Below are 19372 nucleotides of genomic sequence, written 5' to 3' on the forward strand. Positions count from 1 at the left end.
ACCACAATAAATGTTTTGCAGTAAACCTGCTGAAGCTTTTTTCCTATTTTTTGGATTTCTACAATTGTATTTGGTTGCAGCACAGAGCAACAACTAGGAGCTAAAGCTTTTTTCACAAGTACTTTATATAAAGTTCACCAATCATTTTTTATTTTTGTTTATCTATACTAATTCTAGTAATTCCGTCTGAAAACAGAATCTATAATTATTTGATGTGTTGGTGATATGACAAAAAGAGAACTAACTTGCCTAAAGGTGGCCATACACGAGCAGATCCGCTTGCTTGGCGATGTTGCCAAGCGAGCGGGCCTCCCCCCCGATATCCCCAGCTACGGGTGAGCGATATCGGGGACCATTTAGGTAAAAAAAATAATAATCCGATCGTTTGGCCCTGGGGCCAAACGATCGGATTATGTGGGCGGCAATGGGGCAGTCGGATCGGGGACCGCATCAACGAGCCGATGCGGTCCCCGATCCGACCAGATTTTCTAACCTGGCCGATCGAGATCTGGCCAATTTCAGGCCAGATATCGGTCGGCCAGGCCGCTCTGCTCTCCCCATACACGGGCCGATTAGCTGCCGAATCGGTCCAAGGGACCGATATCGGCAGCTATAGTCGGCCCGTGTATGGCCACCTTAAGTATACCCCTTCATACCATAGAACTTTGCCGTTGCCTTCTAATTGAAAACATGATAATCAGGATACCTTATCTGCCAGAAGCTCTGCATATTACACAATATACAGAATTACCTTATTTGAATGCTTAATGTTTTAGTTGACCTGAAGACTTGTAAATGTTTATTGACATTAAAATGTTATACTTGTGTAATAATACTTATAAAATTTACTACAGGGTGTGAAAGGTGAAGCTGGTTCCAAAGGATCCATGGGACTATTTGGAGCTCGGGGTCCTGTTGGACAGAAGGTTAGTTAAAATTACTCTTGTTGATATAACTACATAGGACCAAAAAGAATGATTGTTTGTAAAAGGTGACTATTCAATGCAAAATGCTCATGAAATAAGGGCTTCAGACTTAATATCTGCTGATTGTACAAAACAGAGCAATTAACTGCCCATGAGCAAATAAAAAATAATAAACAAATAACAGGGTCATATTCTCTTTTGGTTGTTTGATAAATAGAAACAATGCTACAAAGATTTCAAAATTAGTTCCTAAGCATGGGATTAGGTAGTAGGAAGTAGAACTAAAGCCCTAGCATAGGGTGAAATCTTAGGTCGGAGACTGTGACTTGGGAAATAGAGAGAGGGAGCATGGTGGCAGGTCTGGACTGGGATTCAAAACAGGTCCTGGCATTTTAAGTACATAGAGGCCAATCAGCCCCCCACCAGCTCACTAAATTGTGACTGACTATGGCATCTTACAGCAGCTCCTCCGCCAGTCCGGGCCTGCAGGGTGGCATAGGTATATGGCAGATTTTCTCAAGAGATACAAAAGAGGTAGCTAGATAGTGGACATGGGCTATAAGCAGCAGATAGACTGATAGTTAGGAAGCCAAGTAAGTTATAAGTATAATATTGGTGTCTTAGTAATAAAGACACTTAGAGAAAATGTGGAGTGGAAGTCACAATGTACTGTGGAAAGTAATGCACAAGAGTGGCTGAGGAGCATTCACCACAACTTATAAATAAAAAAATTAGCACATCTATATTAATGTATCCAAAAAAATTCAAAACAACCATACACACATTAAAACCAAAATTAAAATATAAACCTGTGCCAAACAAAGTGCTTATCGGTAGAGAGGATTATTTTTTCACAAATGTCATCAATTCACAATATTGTACAAATACACTATTGTAGAATAATATGCCAATAGTCCATAAATAAGTCTATGTAAAGAAGGGCAGGGGCACCAAAGTTAATTAAAGTTTTAGAATTGTTTGGGTAGACATCAGTCATCAGTCATTATAGCTTTAAGTCCAAATAATTGCACCAAATTTTTGGAGCCTTGCATAAATCCAGAGGTTCCCATACTATGTCAGAAGGTATAAGGGACCTAGCTGAAAAAATAGTTAAAATAGGATTTGAGATGCTAATTTGCTTTTCTCAATTAATTTGTAATGTAATGAGCTGGGGCTGAAACTGGTAAACTAAAACTGAGCCCTTAGCCTTGGATAATGTATAAAAAAAAAAGTGTACCATATTTAATAAAACCATACACCATGTTGAATGTATGCTAATAAACCTCTCGTGAGCAATGAAATGGCATGAGAGCCATCAGAAGTCATGTTTCATTATAATCAAGGTGTATCTTTGTATTATTCTACAGGGTGAGCCAGGGGAGCATGGACTTCCAGGAAGAGCAGTAAGTCAATATAACTCTCAAACACCTGCCAGTCAATTAAAATTGAAAATGCAATATAATGACACACATTCACAAGCACACACAACGTTTGTAATGAAAGCATGCAGTGTATAGTGTAAATCTAGTCTCCCTCAGTTCTAGGTCCATATATTTTTTTGTGTATACAGAAACATTAGCAAACTGAATACAAAATAATACACTGCAAAACATAGAGCTGTGTTTACTATATGGACCAACTAAGGGTTTAGGACCCTCCTGAAATGGGATTAAATTAAAGGTGATGTGCAATGCTGTTGGCATAATGAAAACAAAAGTAATTTCAAGCAACCTTCCGATATACATTAAAAAAATATATATTTTCTTTTCAATGGTTTCAAAGATATTTTTTAAATCTAAATGCCACTGAAAGCAGAATCTGTCTTTCTTTTGCTTATTTCTTATCTGCATGCCCATTACAAAAACAATATGAAAGATATGAGCTGTCTTCCAGCCATGACAATAATTTACAATGGCTTCTCAGATCTGTTATAACTGAACAAGACAATGGGAAATGTAGTCTTGACTGAAAGAGTGCATATTTAGTCAAAATAAGCAGTATGCAGGGCGGCATCTCTATGGAGAAGTGGGGACTGCTGAGCTTAAGGTCCTGTTTATCAATATAAATCTGCATATAAATTTCTTTTAAGATTCAAAAACCACTCTGAGCATGTTGGGGGCCAAGGGGTTAACTTCCTTTATTGGCTCAAGTAATCCAGGACCTTGAGAGGAATATCTTCCTAACTGGTCCAAGACAAGTTCCTTTCCATAGTTCATGTAATACAACACAATGCTTTTCCTCTTTGGATCCTGCCCATTTCCAGAGGTGAATGCTGCTGGAAAGGCTGGGAGAAGAAGGCCCCAGTAAAGAATCTTGGCTGGGAAGCAGGAATGCCATAAACAAGGTTTGAGAAAGTGACAGTTACAGCTTCTGTCACAGTTTAGGGGTGTAGGATAGTCGGCACAGTTTAAAAAGAGCAGCAATGAGGATTGATAGACTGGAGGTAGCTCTTCCAGGCAACACATTGACTAAAGTGAAGTGACATTTAGCTGGAAAGGTTCATTCAAACCAAAAGATTTTTACCTTGCACTGCAATTCTAAGGGTGCTCAGTGTAAATTCATATTAATAGAGAACCAAAGAATAAAGTACCCCTATAACAGCACTCGTTTTTATCATAACTATTAAAACTTAAAGTTTATTGGTGATGGTAAAAAGGAATGCTGTTATATGTGTGCTTTTCTCTTTGGTTCTTTACTTTTAGAGGCTTTCACTGGAGGGTATCAGGACCACTAGCATGGAATATACAAATCCCATCTCCTATATGGTACCTGTGCCTACATGCCATCATCTTACTTCTCTTACATCTTACTATGTTAAATAAACATCTCTTTTATCTGAGAAATATAACAGTATTTTGCAACCAGAAACGTGATTGAGGCAAAAAAGGGTTACATTTACTTATATTCTCTTTTTACATTTATATCCACTTTAAAGTCTGATGTATTGTATCACGTTCATAAAGATGAAAATATATTTTGATGTTTTGTACAGTGGGATTTGAGAATGAGTCACTTCAGTTGTTTCTCTCTGTAAAATCTTATCATATGTAAAAAAAGTTATGTAAATTGCTTATTTTCCTAAGGGTTATTTGTTACCTAAAATATTTTTCATTGAAGGCACCAGTAACTTCTTTAAAAGTATATTTGCAAGAAATTATGTTTAAACTTCTGGTAATACCTCACAATATGAATGTAACTCAAACACAGAGTGACTCCATAAATATTCATAATTTGAGATTATCTATAATTAACAAATTGCAGCATGAATAAAAATTGCAATAATGTTTGCATATTAAATACACCAATCTTGTCTTGATTTCACACTAAAGGCCTGTTAGCCATTTTCCTGGTGATGGGATTCCACCAGCCATGTGTGGCACAGTTACAAGCGCAAGCACAAATAGACACAAGTACTTTTACTGAAGGCTGTTATGCATGGCACAATTCTGTGCTGATTCTTGCGCCTAGTACAAGTTCTTATAAAAGCCATCTAAGCACACACAGTACTCAAAGTCCTACATGGGAAATTTACACCATTCATGACCTAAGTGAGAATTCAGAATGATGACTACATTTTCATTTATCTAAAAACAAGAACTTGGATATGTGCACAGTGAGATAATGATGCAAATCATGTCCACTGAGTATTCTTACATTGTCACTGACTGCTTTTTCTGAACACTGGTTCTGTCTGATTTTAGTACTGAATCAGTAATTGCCTTTCAGTATTGCTTTTAGCAGCTCTTATTGTCCTGCACTCTGTTACCTTAAATCTCTATGGAGAAATTAAAGATCCATTAAGCTACTATCCTTGTTCTTAAAATGAGGGCTGAAACTTTTTACAGATACCTGTGAGAAAGACAAGTGATCTTTTTCACACCTGCTATAAATACATTTAAACTCTTTCCTATTTTTAAATATTAATAAGTACGTTTATTAAGAAGTCAGCTGTTAGCATAGAAGTGGTACATTTAGAAAATTTAAAGAAGTGGTTAAAGTTGTTGCGTTGCATTCTGCATTTTGTTACTGAGACTGTAATTTCAGTCTCATGTTAAAGAGAACCTGGTCTAATAAATAATTCCAAATACTTTTCTATTGTGCTAGTCAGGCAAATACATATTACTTATACTATATATATTATATTAATATATGGTTCCTTTAGCCCTTAAGCCCTTAATCACAGCAAGCAGACAAACATGTTTTGTGGACATTGTTATTAAAACAAAGAATCCCCAAATCTTGCTTATGTGCCAGAACAGGCCCATGCACAGGATGCACATGGAGAAAAGAGAAGGGTAATGTGGAGATGCACTGACTTCTAAGAAGTGCAAAATGGAAAGTGGAAGTAGCTGCCTACCCCATATCTATGCCTAAGTAAATACATAATATGATTGATAGTTGATATTTTTAGATACCTTTATAACAAGTTTGTTCATCTCTGGAAGTTTGTACAGATGCACTTCTGACATTAATTCATGTGCTCAAACATTTCCTTGATACCTCTTCAGCCTTGGTTAAACTACTTGTCTTTTTTATTGTCTGTCACATGACCTTAGCACACACAATGCTGGTATCTCAATGATGAGTAAATTGCTTGCCACCTTACTGAGCTATTACCCAGCTTTTACTATGTCAGATAACACATTGCATACATTTTTTATGAAGTCATTAAGTTAAAATGGAAATGAAATGCAGTAGCAATGTCAAATAACAACAATATATTTTACACAAGGGAATATTTGTTTGGTGTCACTGCTGACCTTAAAGGATAACTTGATGCTTTAAGGGTTTGGTATCATGTGTGCAATGTGATTAATTGTGCTTTTTCCCTTATGATATCATTTAATTGTTCTAGACTTGTACTCAGCTGCTAGAAGTGTTAAAAGGGTTAGCATAATAAGCAAAAACATCAATATGTTTTAGGAAAAATAAAGTGAATATCAATAGCTTATATAATTATATATTTGATTTAAGGACCTTTTAGTTAGACAACTAGCTGGAAAATGTTTATTCTGAATTTCACTCTTTGAAGTATTAAAATAGTACTGGATGTACAGCTGTAGGAGATGTAGGAGAGATGTGACAGAATAGAAACATTCAGATACAGTATAGCACGGGAATTACTGGGCTCAAGTTGTGACAGGGGAGTATAGCTAGAATTAGAGGACACAGCATGAACCTAAAATAAGGAAAACCAAAAAGTAACACAAAGAGACCTTGCAGAAAGATGAATAAATGCATGAGCCATCCTTCTGAACTAATTCAGAAAAGAAATACAGAATTAAGCACTTAATGGGAAAGATGGACCAATTACATATTTTCATAAAATTCTGTATTTCTCTTTTTATAACATGTGGAAATAAATCAGTGTTTGCCAGAAATTCTAAACAAAACCCTATGGAATAAAATAGATCAGAAAGAAAACAATTATTTGAGTGATTTCCATTACAATAAGGTGACAGTTTAGTGGTGAATTTGCAAGACCATACCCATATGGGTGTGACAAAAAGTTGCATAGTAAGTAAGTAAGTAATCTCTTGAGCATTACTCCTTCATTTATACAATAAGGCATATACTTCAAGTTGTGACTCTGTAACAGCTTAAATGGTATAATTTGTCAGTCCCTGCAGTTTGTTATTGCACGAGAATCCACCAAAATTCAAGTAAAATTGGTGACAGTCCAATCTGTTGAATGGTTCATCAAAGTTTAGTTCTGTTTGTTAAGCTGCTGCAGAAATACTCATGCTTTTGATGCCTCAAATATCCATTTACAATTAAACAATGAGCTGCCAAGCATACGTTCCTTGGTAAGTGAAATGCATTAGTAACTGGTTCCCAAAAAAATAGATCATGGATTTTAAAAATTGCTTAGATTTAAGCAGCTTCTTATGCTTATGAGTTTTAGACAAAAAATGCACTGTGGGAAGTATTATTTGAAGTATCATTTAATTTGTGTGAAGATGTATTTTTCCTTTTGTATAATTACACATTAATTATCTTCTGAGAATTAATATAAAACTAGAATGCCTGGCTTTACGCATCCTCAGTAGAATCTTGGGCCATCTCCCCCTTATTCATACTGTAGTTTGTAAAAGTTGCTTCAGTATCTTTTTGCACTCTCTCCAAACTGAACAACATCTTACTGAAATGTTTTATTGTCAATTTCCCAGAAATGCATTACTGTGAAAGCTGCTTTGAATGTAAATATGGCATGTTTGTCTTGAAAGTAGAATTTGTAATGTATAAAATACCATATGATGTTATTGACAAAATAAAATATCTTACTGCACAAAGTAAACAAAAAAATTTACACTTATTGAGGTTCAATTACAATGAAGAAGTGGGCAAGAATAGGGTCATTTGTAAGAAATTGTCTTTTAAACTTTTACATTTTACAGGTGTAAGAGGCCAAATCCAATCCAATTAGGGTATTTAATACAAATGTGTCCAGACAGGTAATTTGGTTGTTGGTGGAGTGGAAAAAAGTGTAACTATATTCATATTTTGCTATTCATTTTTGGAAATAGTAAGATAGATCCAGTTCAGTACAATTACAGGTATGGGATCCGTTATCTGCAAACCTGTTATCCAGAAAGCTTCGAATTACGGAAAGCCTGTCTCCCACAGACAGACTCCCACAGACTCCATTTCAATCAAATAATTCAGATTTTTAAAGGAGAAGGAAAGCCTAGGTCTCCAAGTGACTTAAATCGCTTACCATGTTCCCCGGGCTGGTCTTCCACATTGGCGTGCTGCGCATGTGCATTAGAGTGAAAATACGAACTTTAACAACAAAGTCGGCTTTACACTCTACTGCGCATGCGCCGGCCCAGGGATTTTGCCGCAGAAGAAACGCAGAACAAGGAAGCGCTCACTACAGCTACCCCGGGCTGGTGCGGTTTTCTCCTAACAGGGGCACCAGCCCGGGGTACAAGGTAAGCGATTTAAGTCACTTGTGGGTGCCTAACATGTGGCACCCCCAAGTGACTTAGCCTTTCCTTCTCCTTTAAAATGTGTTTCCTTTTTCTCTGTAATAATAAAACATAACATTGTATTTGAACCAGGCTAAGATATAATTAATCCTTATCGGATGCAAATCAGTCCTATTAGGTTTAATTAATGTTTTATTGTTTTTTTTAGTAGACTTAAGGTATGGAAATCCAAATTACGGAAAGACCCCTTATCTGAAAAACCCTTGGTCCTGAGCATTCTTGATAATGGGTCCTATACCTGTACAATAATTCCTGTTTATGTAGAGCAATTAAAATACACTCTTTTTATAAGATTAATGGTACTGTAGTTTGTACTAATCAGGGAAATGCTCAAATCAAACATTATATATTGGGGAAATGTTATGTATATGTGACGTTATGTACAGTATCATCAACACTTGTCTGAATTCACCAGCTGTGTGATCAGCAATGCATAGTGATCATCTATAAGTCTATAGATAAAGACGTGACAGATGTTTCTCCTTACAGCACAGCAATCTATATGCTTTGCTGTCTTTTGGATTGTCTTCCACAATGCAGTTATAAAGGCACAGACCCTCTAACAATGGCAATAAAGGAACATTCCTGAAACATTTTACTTCTACTTATCTGCTGTGTACAATGCAGGATGTAAACCCAATGTTAACTTCTTTAGATTGTGCTAAACCTATTTATAAACATAAATTAAGACTTGAACTAAGCTTGTATTACTTCCATGCAATAAATTATCATAATGTAAAGTAGATTCAGAAATTCTTATGTAGAGAACCCAGAATCTTAACTTGGTATATTGCCCAACAAAATAGTGAATTTCCGATGGTGAAAGTAAGAATTAGAGTGCAGGTGTGTGCAAGTCCTACACTGATATGTTCACAGATAATGGCTATGTATAACCAAAATGGCCCTATTAGGAGTCTAAAATATGTATTTTGCTTTTCAGGGAACAGCAGGACTTGATGGAAAAAATGGACTCAAAGGAACAAAAGGTGACCGGGGTCTACAAGGACAAAGGGGAAACCCGGTAGGAAATATTCTCTTTTTAGTGCTCCGAGCTGATAGGAAAGGCTGAAACACTTGGTGCTTATGCAGCATTATGATTACTGAAAATATAACTATATAGTTGTAGGGACCCATAGGGTTAAACTGCCCTATGGCTTTAATTCCCTACCTCTTCACATATCCACTGTTACTGGGCAAAAGCCTTTGTATCAGTTTACAGTTATATCCTATCCTTTATTGGTCTATGTGGTTGTTCACACCCCTTGCAGCCTCATATAGTGTCTAGCAAGGAGGTGTGGCTTTCTCTTTGGTTGCCTTCTGTTTACCCAAGAACAGCTCCACTGAGCCTGGGTGCAGAAATAGGCCCCAGTACAGCCAAGCAATTGCCCCAGAGTTACCATACACTCAGGTGAAGTCAGGGACAGGGCCCCGTGAACGAGGACTAGTAAGAATAGCAGAAACTGTTATAGCACTCTCTAGGAGAGTGAGTAAGTTAGACCTAGATAGCAAGGGCAGTTCAGGCCCCAACTAGAAGGACAGCTGGAAGTATTCCTTCCATCCGGCAATGTTGCCTTAGCTTAGGGCCATGGATACGAGACAAGATACAGTTTAGTCTAAACCCTGATCCATGCCCGGCCGTAGGACCCACAAAAGTTAAAGGTTATCAACCTGAGGATTGGAGTAACTATCCTGACTGCCTTCCAAAGTGGTGCCAAGCTGACAGATGCTTTACCCTGCCCAGTCTCCAAAAGAGGTGGGATAAACCGGTGGCATCCTTCTTTGTTATCCTCAGTTGGTTCTGCTATTTCTACCTCTGTTTATGTGAGTATTGATTTATCCCTGCACATTACCATCTTGTCTTGGACAATAACAGTTTGATTGCAAGAGGTCCTGGCGTCAATTTTACTTTAATCTGAGCTATGACTACACAGAGGAAGTGGGAGTTGTAGTGCAGCAACACCATCCAGCTAATTTCCTTCCATATAGCGAAGGCCCACTCCAGGGAAAGGGGGTCACAATGTAACCCATGCTCTGACCTAAATACTGTCCTGGTTTTGGTCCACATATAGCCAAAATACCGTTACATAGTCATAAAACACATTCTTTATGAAAGCATATTTTAAAAACATGATACAGCATTCCCAGCAGTAAGCAAAAGAAAGCCTTTAACAAGTATGTTAAATAAAAAGTTGCCAAAACATGCTGCAAGGAGCATTATTAAATAGAGAGCTTTTTAGAGTTTTGCTAGGGCAATCTTGTATTTTGGAACAATCAAACAGATGTATTATTTTGCAGATAAAAATGAATGGGTATTTAAAAAGTTGAAACTGAAAATTCACAAATTTATGTTTGAAAATGATCTTTACAATTTTGAAAGAAAAATGATTTCACCGTAAAGTTTTTTTATTTATTGGCCTATTCAAAAGGCAATGAAATAAACCAGGGGTCAGGAACCTTTTTGGCTGAGAGAGCCATAAACACCACATATTTTAAAATTAATTCCGTGAGAGCCAAACAATATGTTTGGCTGCGGATGCTTCGGGGCAAGGTAGGGTGGGTCTCAAGGATGCCAGATGCGGATGCGATGCAGAGGAGGGTGTGGCCTGCGTTCGGCGGATAGAAGACGTGTTCTAAGGCTTAGAACACGTCTTCTATCCGCCGAGCGCAGGGGCAAGGTAGGGTGGGTCCCAAGGATGCCAGATGCGGATGCGATGCAGAGGAGGGCGTGGCCTGCATTCGGCGGATAGAAGACGTGTTCTAAGGCTTAGATCCGGCTCTATCCACCGAGCGCAGGGGCAAGGTAGGGTGGGTGCCAAGGATGCCGGATGTGGATGCGATGCGGAGGAGGGCGTAGAACACGTCTTCTATCTGCCGAGCGCAGGACACGCCCCCCGTTATTTTTTTTTCATTAAAGATTTGGCAGTGAGCCAGATGCAGCCATCAAAAGAGCCACATTTGGCTCCTGAGCCATAGGTTCCCTACCCCTGAAATAAACCATATTTGAGTATTCAGCCAAGTATTTGCTACTGAAAATGTTTTCTACAGATCAAATTATCAAATTATGTTGACATTTTTCTATGTGTCTCATGTTATGACTTCAGTTAAATGTATCTTTACAGCCTTTTTCTTTTGTAATGAATGATTTGTAAAGAACTGTCATGCTATTTGATTACAAAATAACATTTTGTAGTCCATGTGTATATGAGGCTAAAGAAATCTGCCAGACAAACTGAGCAAAAAGACTTTCAGTTTTTACTATCTGAGGCAGATATGTCAAATATGCCAAAAAAAATTGGTGAAAGGCATTTCAGTATTTTTGTTGCTCTCAAATAAGGCAATGCTTTCAACAAACCACAATGAAATGTGGAACATAATACAATCATTTTAATTCTTCCTTTTTATAAATATGGGGTAATTTTTTTAAATAGGTTCTAAATAGTGCTAGGTGAAATTTCCGCGTTGGCTGATTTTTTCACGTACCAGGCAACAAAATTTGCTGTGGAAAAATTTGCCATGAGACAAAAAATTGTCTCCCGCAGATAGGATTGCCACCTGGCTGGTATTTAACTACCAGGCGGGTAAACATGCTTAATCCCAATGTTATTAAAAGGGTAGAAGGATAAACACACAGGAAGGCTGGTAATTCCTGTGTTCCAAAAGTTAGTAACCATAATCACAAACAAGGCAAGAAATCACAAGACATTAGCTAAGAATATCAAGAGCTGGGGCAGGCCCCAATGTCCAGGCTATTATGAAATATAGAAGGGTTTAATATAAAGGACTAGCTGGCACTAAATAGCCAATAAAGCTCCATGGAATTTAAACACTAAAGAAGATAGGTGATGAGACTGTCCTAGTGGTTAGGGAAAGGAAAGTCCTAGAGGTATAAGTTCAGGGGCTGCGTGACAAAGGAGCCATTGGGATCCCTTTGTGAATATAAAAACATAACAGAAGTTAAGGCAGGAGAAACCTGGTCTGGGCGGCAGTAAAAGTGAGGGATGCGATGTCAGGAGAAGAAGGAGTTTTCTTCTTTATGTTCTCATATTATTTTTTTATAGCTGAATGTAGCAGTTTTTCTGAATGCACTGTTATTTTGTGGTTTCTATATATTTATACAGAATAAATGTGAGTTAATTCTGTATACTTGATCCAGGTAATGCTTCCAATCACCAATGGGGTCAAGAAGGAATTATTTCCCTTTTTTTTGAGGTATAAATGGCACTGGCTTCAAGCTTTGTGTTTTTGCCTTCCTCTGAACTGTATCAAAACAGTGGATATATGATAATGCATTTTAAGTTTTGTTTGTCACAGCGCCTTGCCAGAGTACTGTAAAGGTAAATTTAGAAGGAGGAAGAGGTTCTCTCTTGTAACTGCACAGTGGGTTGATTGATACAGATGCTACTACTGCTTGTGCTAGGTGACAGCCTGCTTGGGTTTCCTATCATAGAGACACTGGAGATTCAGGACCAGCAGCAGGACTGCTGAACTTCTCTCATGGTGGGAGATGCAGCTCCTGTTGTTAGCAGAGTTTGGGCCATCCTCTATGTAGGTAGAGACACCCTAATACTCAGTAGTGGATATAATAACAGTGCTGGTCTCAAATTGCAACTAAAAGAAGTGAGGAACGGCCTTGGGTTAGGCTGGCAAAGTCCTATTTTTTTATAAAATGCTGTGGCCATTTTACCCCCATTCTGCCTCCTGGTGTTTCATTACGGTATGTAACAATATGGGTTCAGTGGAATGGCTCAAGGCGAAGGGCCAATTAAGGAATCCCCTTGTCAAGGCATCCAGAAGACAGGAAGTGCTAGGTTTAAATCCCTGCACAGCTTGATATTTACAATGTATTAAATGAATATAGTGCTCTTATTATGCTGTAAATTCTGTAATAATTTAGTTTGATTAATTGAAGAATGTGCACATCTAGCAGTAAATAAAAATGATAGTTTAAGTCTATAAAATTAAATATTTGGTGTAATTGTGGGCTAGACCTCCTAGCCCTGGCTGGTTTATTTTAAGATTTAGTAAAATGTGCTTTGATTGCCATCATGCAAAAGCAATATTTAAGGAGATAACTGGGGAATACTAAATCTAAGATTTTTGCTTCACTTCTCTAGCTAATTGCCTCTCTAGCTGTTTCCTTCCAGATCTGAAATGTTTTGTAATGCAGATTCCTTGCTCGCTGCATATCCTCTGAGGTTTACAGTAAACATCCGTGCACATCCCAAATATCTACGTTTTTGTTTGCCGGGAAAGCTCGGTTCATTAGCAATCACTTGTCTGTTCAAAAATGAGCCATCTGAAAATGATAACATTAGTGTAGGAGTGAAATGCCAGGTCCACAGAGGTAATCTGGTCACCTGGCAACCTAACCTGCTACATACACAAGATAGACTTGCTTTTCTCTTATTCATATACCATGATTTTTAACAGGCAGGGGCATGGTAACTGATACATCACCACTGTGGTCCCATTTAAACCACCCCCAGTGATTGATCATTGCAAGATGAGTTGCAATCGCTTAGTCATTTGTGTGCGTTTCATTTGCATCACGACTGTCCCTTGTGACTTGCAAGTTGTCCATCAGCATCTATGAGCAAATGTACAATGGTTTAATCACAAGAACAATATGACAATGTTAGTTTTCTTTAACTTTTACATCAAATTTTTAATAATCAAAAAATACACATTAAACACAGTTTTAAGCACTATAAAGAACAATTTCAAAGAGATTTTAAGGGAAACTATACCTTTTATTTTGAACATTTATATCTAAATGAATCCGAATATTGAGAGAAACATAGTGATTTTTTAAGTTACCGTATATACTCGAGTATAAGCCAATCCGAATATAAGCCGAGGTACCTAATTTTACCTAAGAAAACTGGGAAAACTTATTGACTCGGGTATAAGCCTAGGGTGGGAAATGCAGCAGCTTCTGCTAAGGCACACTCAGGGGTAACAGGTAGAGCTCCACTCAAAAGCAATTGCTTGAGCATTTCTGAGCACAGTTCCTCTCATTACTATGAATAGGGGTGACAAAAGCTTTGATCCCCTCGTTTTTTGTTCGATAGCAGAAGTAGTCAAAACAATTATGTACCAATAGCCTTAAAACAGCACTACATTCATGCATTTCAAGTAAAAAGAGTAAACAGTGTAAAAATGGCAAGCAGTAACTGTACATTAATCTCTATATGTTAGCAAGCAATGATTATTGGCAATGCATTAGTAAGGGTGGTTTACAATGCATTCTCAATTAAACGTGGAGTGCCTACTTTTGAGAGATAACGGGTGCAAAATTGTCTGTCTTTGTGAAGTCCCATATAAAACACTTTTTTATGTTGCTAAGTTCAGCTATAAAAATGGGCAGAAGTCTATACTCACCTCAGGTAATTACTACCATTTTGTCCTGGTGCTTTGCTTTTAGAGAGAGAGTTAGTTAGTAATCTTGTATTTTGTCCTATTCTTCATTTAGGAAAAGTTTTCTAGACAATGGCATATGGTGCCCTAATAAAAAGCATATAGTGCACGGATGAGCTGAGCACGCATGTCTGTCCGTCCGGCGGTGCGGGGGGGAGGGGGGGGTGTGCGCGACGGATGGGCATACGCACGAACATGTGCGTCCGGTCGGACAGGTAATCATACGCTGCATTTAGTAATTGACTCAAGTATAAGCCGAGGATTCTTTTTTCAGAACTTTTTGAGTGCTGAAAAACTCGGCTTATACTCGAGTATATACGGTATGTACATTTCAATTCTTTGCTTTCACCTCATTACAGAGTTGAATCTGCAGCAGCATTAATTTTACTGGTGGAGCTAATGGCAAAAAGGAAAACAACTAACACTTCTGCTTCTTCTTGACATTAATTAGTAAGTTAGTAGTAATAGGCAACCGTAAGGCTGGGGAATATTGCCTATAAACTGAAGCAAGCAATACTGAAAATACTATACAGGTATATATGCAAGACATATGTATAACATGTAACAAGCTCCAGTATTTCAAAAATATCACTTTGTCAGCAAGAGCATATTTGCTGGAGTTTGATTTGTAAATTAACTGTGCTTAATAGCAACTCTAAAATTGCATTTAAGGGTAGAAACTATTGAGTAAATTGTCATACATTACAGTGATGTAAACCTGCCACCAATTATCTAAACCACTTAACTAATTCTCTAAAATTTCAAGTGAGCTGTTCAAGGAAATATTTTTGAATATGTTTGTGTCATAGAGAGACGATATGTCCTATTGTTTTATATAAGTTCACTAAAATTAATACAATTAGTATTAGGCAATTAACACAATTAGTGCATAATGTACTTAAAGAGGCAGTATACAATTTGCCCAGCATGAGTTCAGTGTTTAAATACATTTCTTGCCTATTGTTTTATTCACTAAACATCTGAAGCTACTGTAATATATTTTTTAACAGTACAGTTTTATTGGCTTTTTTATGTTTTGCTTAGGGAGAGAAAGGTGATTCTGGATTGTCAGGAGATCCTGGAAAGAAAGGAGATAAGGTATTGTACAACAGGTTATTATGGTGGTGTAGAATAAGTTGCAACTAGGAAAAACAGTAAAACTACAAAGGAAATAGCAAATATCCTTGTGCTAAATATCCCATGGCCATATACACTATAATGATAAGCACATACCAATGAGTTATGAAAAGCAATGGAATCCAGACCTGACACTTATATACTGAAACCAATGTATAAGTTATCAGTGGATTCTGGTACCTTTCATAGTTAAACAGTTTGCATAAGGGAAACATGAAGGGTTTAATAAAAAATAAAAACTAACTGTACATAACATTATTTACTATACCAGCTACAAACTCCAGAGGCCACAATGGCCTAGCATTCCATTTTCTCCCTCATATTTACTCCATCCATTTTCAGGCACAACTCTTAGTGGCTTCATGAGTCAGGCACAGATTCTTACCTGAGAGAATGCCTAGTAAGTAAGGGGTGGCGCAGAACAAAGCAATCTTTCCAGTTTATTCTCCCATTAATGAGACTACACATTCATGTTTTTTTATTTACCTTCAGCTGAATATACAGTTCTAGTAATGCCCTGAAAAAGCATATACTATATTTTTGATCACCCCCTAAAGCCATTCCAATTTTTTTATTTCAAGATGATCGCTTTTATGATTCAAATAATTCAATGCAGTTCTTTCTGCCTGTGTATGTTAAAACATTTGGCATTTGGCAGGGTCTGCGGGGAATTCCAGGAAAAATGGGAGAGCCTGGGACAGAAGGTGAAAAAGTAAGTTTTATTTTCTTTACTGGTCTGATGTTAACAGCACAGAGCTAGCAATGTTGGTGTAATAAAATGTTAAGAACATACCTTTCTCATTTACATTTTCTTTTAATAAACAGTGGAGTCAAGGTTATTCTGCCAACATTTGAGTTTTGAAAACTATAATTCAAAATTGGTTGTTTTTGTGCAAATGCTTATAAAGCAGCCCCTTTAGTGTAGGGCAGCATGACACTGTCCCTTGTATGTCCTTTCACCCAACAGATTGGAGGAGGGCGTTTCTTAGCTCTGCCAGCAAACATTCTTTCAAAATTTGGTGTCAGAGCTAGGGGAAACCTGTGGCCACCCCAATAACTTTTCACCCCTAGGTACTGGACCTGAGTTGACTAAAAAATTTAGACTTTTACCTATTATTATTTACTCTACAAGTACTTATAGCTTTTTAAGAGTGCAGCATAGCAACCAATGAATGATTTTTTTTGCCTTTGCTAGGTAAAAGCTGATTGCTACAGGTTATTAACTAGAGCAATACTGTATTTAAAAAAGTATTTTTAAATTTGAACAAATGTGTGATAATTAGAGGTTAATGCTATTTTCCGTGTTGCTGATATTTATACACCAAAGCTGATTTTACCCCCACCTCAGTGCTAAATATAATATATTGTCCTGCAATAAACTGCATGTAAACTGTTCCACCGATTAATCAGTTCTACTGCCATGATCTCATATGACACCTGACCAGTTCTTTGTTATTATGGGTTATGTAAGTTTTTTTTTATTTTTTTGGTGGAAAAACATAGGTCAGATAACTAATGCTCTTTATAGGTTTGTATTACCCTTCCCCATGAAGACCAAAAGTATTTTTTGCTTACTGCTGATGGTGAACAGTAAAGCAAACAATGATGTGTCTTTGAAATGGATGATGTATTTTCAGTGGATTGAGCGTGGCCCAAATCACTGCTAAAGCCCAATTTGATTTTTATCCAACTCTTACTAATGAAACTGGTCTTATGAAACCTTTAATGTTACTTTGCAAATGTCATGGTTTTATTGCAAAAAGTTTTCCTAAAATAAAACGTTTGGTTAGAAGATTTTTTTACAGACTCTGAAAAGCCAAGCAGAGGTCAGGAGATAGTGAACGGAATTTCAAATGTATCTATACCAAAATGTGAAATGAGGAATACTCTGACAGGCCCGAGCCAAGTCTGGAGGCTATTCATGCATAACTTTAATAGTGCCAATTAAAGTCATGCACCGCTACATTTAAAATCCTCTTTTAACAAACATTTTACATTGCTTTGATCCTTTTTAACTTGATATTTTTACCTTTTATATCTAATAATTTTCTGAGCTTAAAGAAGTACTGTAAGCTTAGGGGTGGAATGCAAAAAGGACAGTAATTTTCTTCATCTGAATCTAATATATATAGTATAAATTTAAAGCCACATAATTGCTTTAATAAATTTGTCTTTTTTAAAGAACCCTAAATGTAATGTAAAACTTGTACAAACACTTCTTGCACTCATGCTTGCACACTAATATACATGCTTACTCTTAGGGGCACATTTACTAAGACACGAATCTGAACCGAATTGGAAAAATTCAGATTTGAAAACGAACATTTTGCGACTTTTTCGTATTTTTTGCGATTTTTTCGGTGTCTTTACGACTTTTCGGAAATTGTCGCGACTTTTTCGTTACCAATACGATTTGCGCGAAAAAATGCGAGTTTTTCGTAGCCATTCCGAAAGTTGCGCAAAATCGCCCGATTCTTCGTAGCGTTAAAACTTGCGCGAAAAGTTGCGCTTTTTTCGTAGCTTTAAAACTTGCGCGAAACGTCGCACCTTTTAAGTTTTAACGCTACGAAAAAGGCGCAACTTTTCGCGCAAGTTTTAACGCTACGAAGAATCGGGCGATTTTGCGCAACTTTCGGAATGGCTACGAAAAACTCGCATTTTTTCGCACAAATCGTATTAGTAACGAAAAAGTCGCAACATTTTTCCGAAAAAATCGCAACATACCGATCATTACGAAAAAAACGCAATCGGACGCATTCGGCCCGTTCGTGGCTTAGTAAATGTGCCCCTTATAGTATCAATTCTTACTCTCACAGTAAAACATGGACACAGAAACTAAATTTCACTCTTATGAACCTTATTTTACTTTTGTATATTCAGGGTGACCCTGGGGCTCAAGGAAATCCCGGTACAGGATCAGAAGGTCCTTCTGGACCTAAGGTTAGTTCTTTCAATTCACATGACCTTACTCTAACTGAGTACTTTCTACTTTCTTCACGGGTCCCTATTAAATTCAGCCTTTAATCTTTTTTCTGTTGGAGGACGTCTGTGTCATCATAGCCCCATCATGCTAGACTGGCACCTCTGCTTCCCAGTATACCTAAAATTTCCAAATATTCTTTTCAAGTAGTTGTAAAGCAATTCAAGTAACAACCTAAACTAGCTACTCCACACTTAAGTGTTTTGAAATCCTAATGGAACATTATTTGTACGTTTAAAACTTTCCACCCACTCCCTGCAATGTACTGTATGTTTGTATATTTTTATTTATAAAGTACTTCTTGTACATGTCATGATGTACAGTAGAACAACACATTAATAGAACAAACAGTGGTTAATAAAATATAAATACATATAGTTACATTAAAGTGTAGGTGCCAAATATTAAAGAAACAATAGGAAGGAGGTCCCTGTCCCGTAAAGCTTACAATTTAAGTGGGTGGGTAACTTACAGACACCAGTAGAAGGATAAGGTTACAGATGCAGGTTACAGTGGCTGCCACTGCCTTATACATGCTAGGATTACATTAGTTGTTATGCTAGTTCTCCAAGATATAGTCTTTGACTTTAATTTTGAGGAGACTGAGGGAAGATTCTTTCTGGAGGAGTTCAGGGTGGTATTCCAAATGTAAGGAACAGCAAGAGAGAAAGGCTTAAATTGGGGAAACAGCAGAGGAAGTAAATGGTGTGAACAGGTGGTGGTTTTAAGCGGATCGGAAAAGTTGCCCAGGAACATATAGAGAAACAAGGAAATAAATGGTTTTACAGGCATTGGTTTACAGACAAGTACTTCAATATATGGGGGACTTAAGTGAAGAGTGTTAGATTGGCTACCTTCTTAAAAGTTCGGACCATCACAAGCATCCAGATGTCTGCTTAGTAGGCTACCTCAGATAGTCA

General features: G+C 37.3%; 1 protein-coding gene across 8 annotated transcripts in view; it reads left to right on the forward strand.

The window, feature by feature from the left end:
• The window catches only part of LOC101732997 (collagen alpha-1(VII) chain), a 190409-nt gene that overhangs the window by 141826 nt on the left and 29211 nt on the right, over positions 1–19372 (forward strand). For all 8 annotated transcript variants that reach the window (XM_031899082.1, XM_031899081.1, XM_031899075.1 and 5 more), the window contains 6 exons: positions 855–926; positions 2294–2329; positions 8859–8939; positions 15380–15433; positions 16131–16184; positions 18353–18412. In XM_031899082.1, coding sequence (XP_031754942.1) covers positions 855–926; positions 2294–2329; positions 8859–8939; positions 15380–15433; positions 16131–16184; positions 18353–18412 — 357 coding nt within the window. The remainder of the gene's footprint in view (positions 1–854; positions 927–2293; positions 2330–8858; positions 8940–15379; positions 15434–16130; positions 16185–18352; positions 18413–19372) is intronic.

The sequence above is a fragment of the Xenopus tropicalis genome, chromosome 3 (assembly GCF_000004195.4).
Source record: "Xenopus tropicalis strain Nigerian chromosome 3, UCB_Xtro_10.0, whole genome shotgun sequence".
Classification (NCBI taxonomy): domain Eukaryota; kingdom Metazoa; phylum Chordata; class Amphibia; order Anura; family Pipidae; genus Xenopus; species Xenopus tropicalis.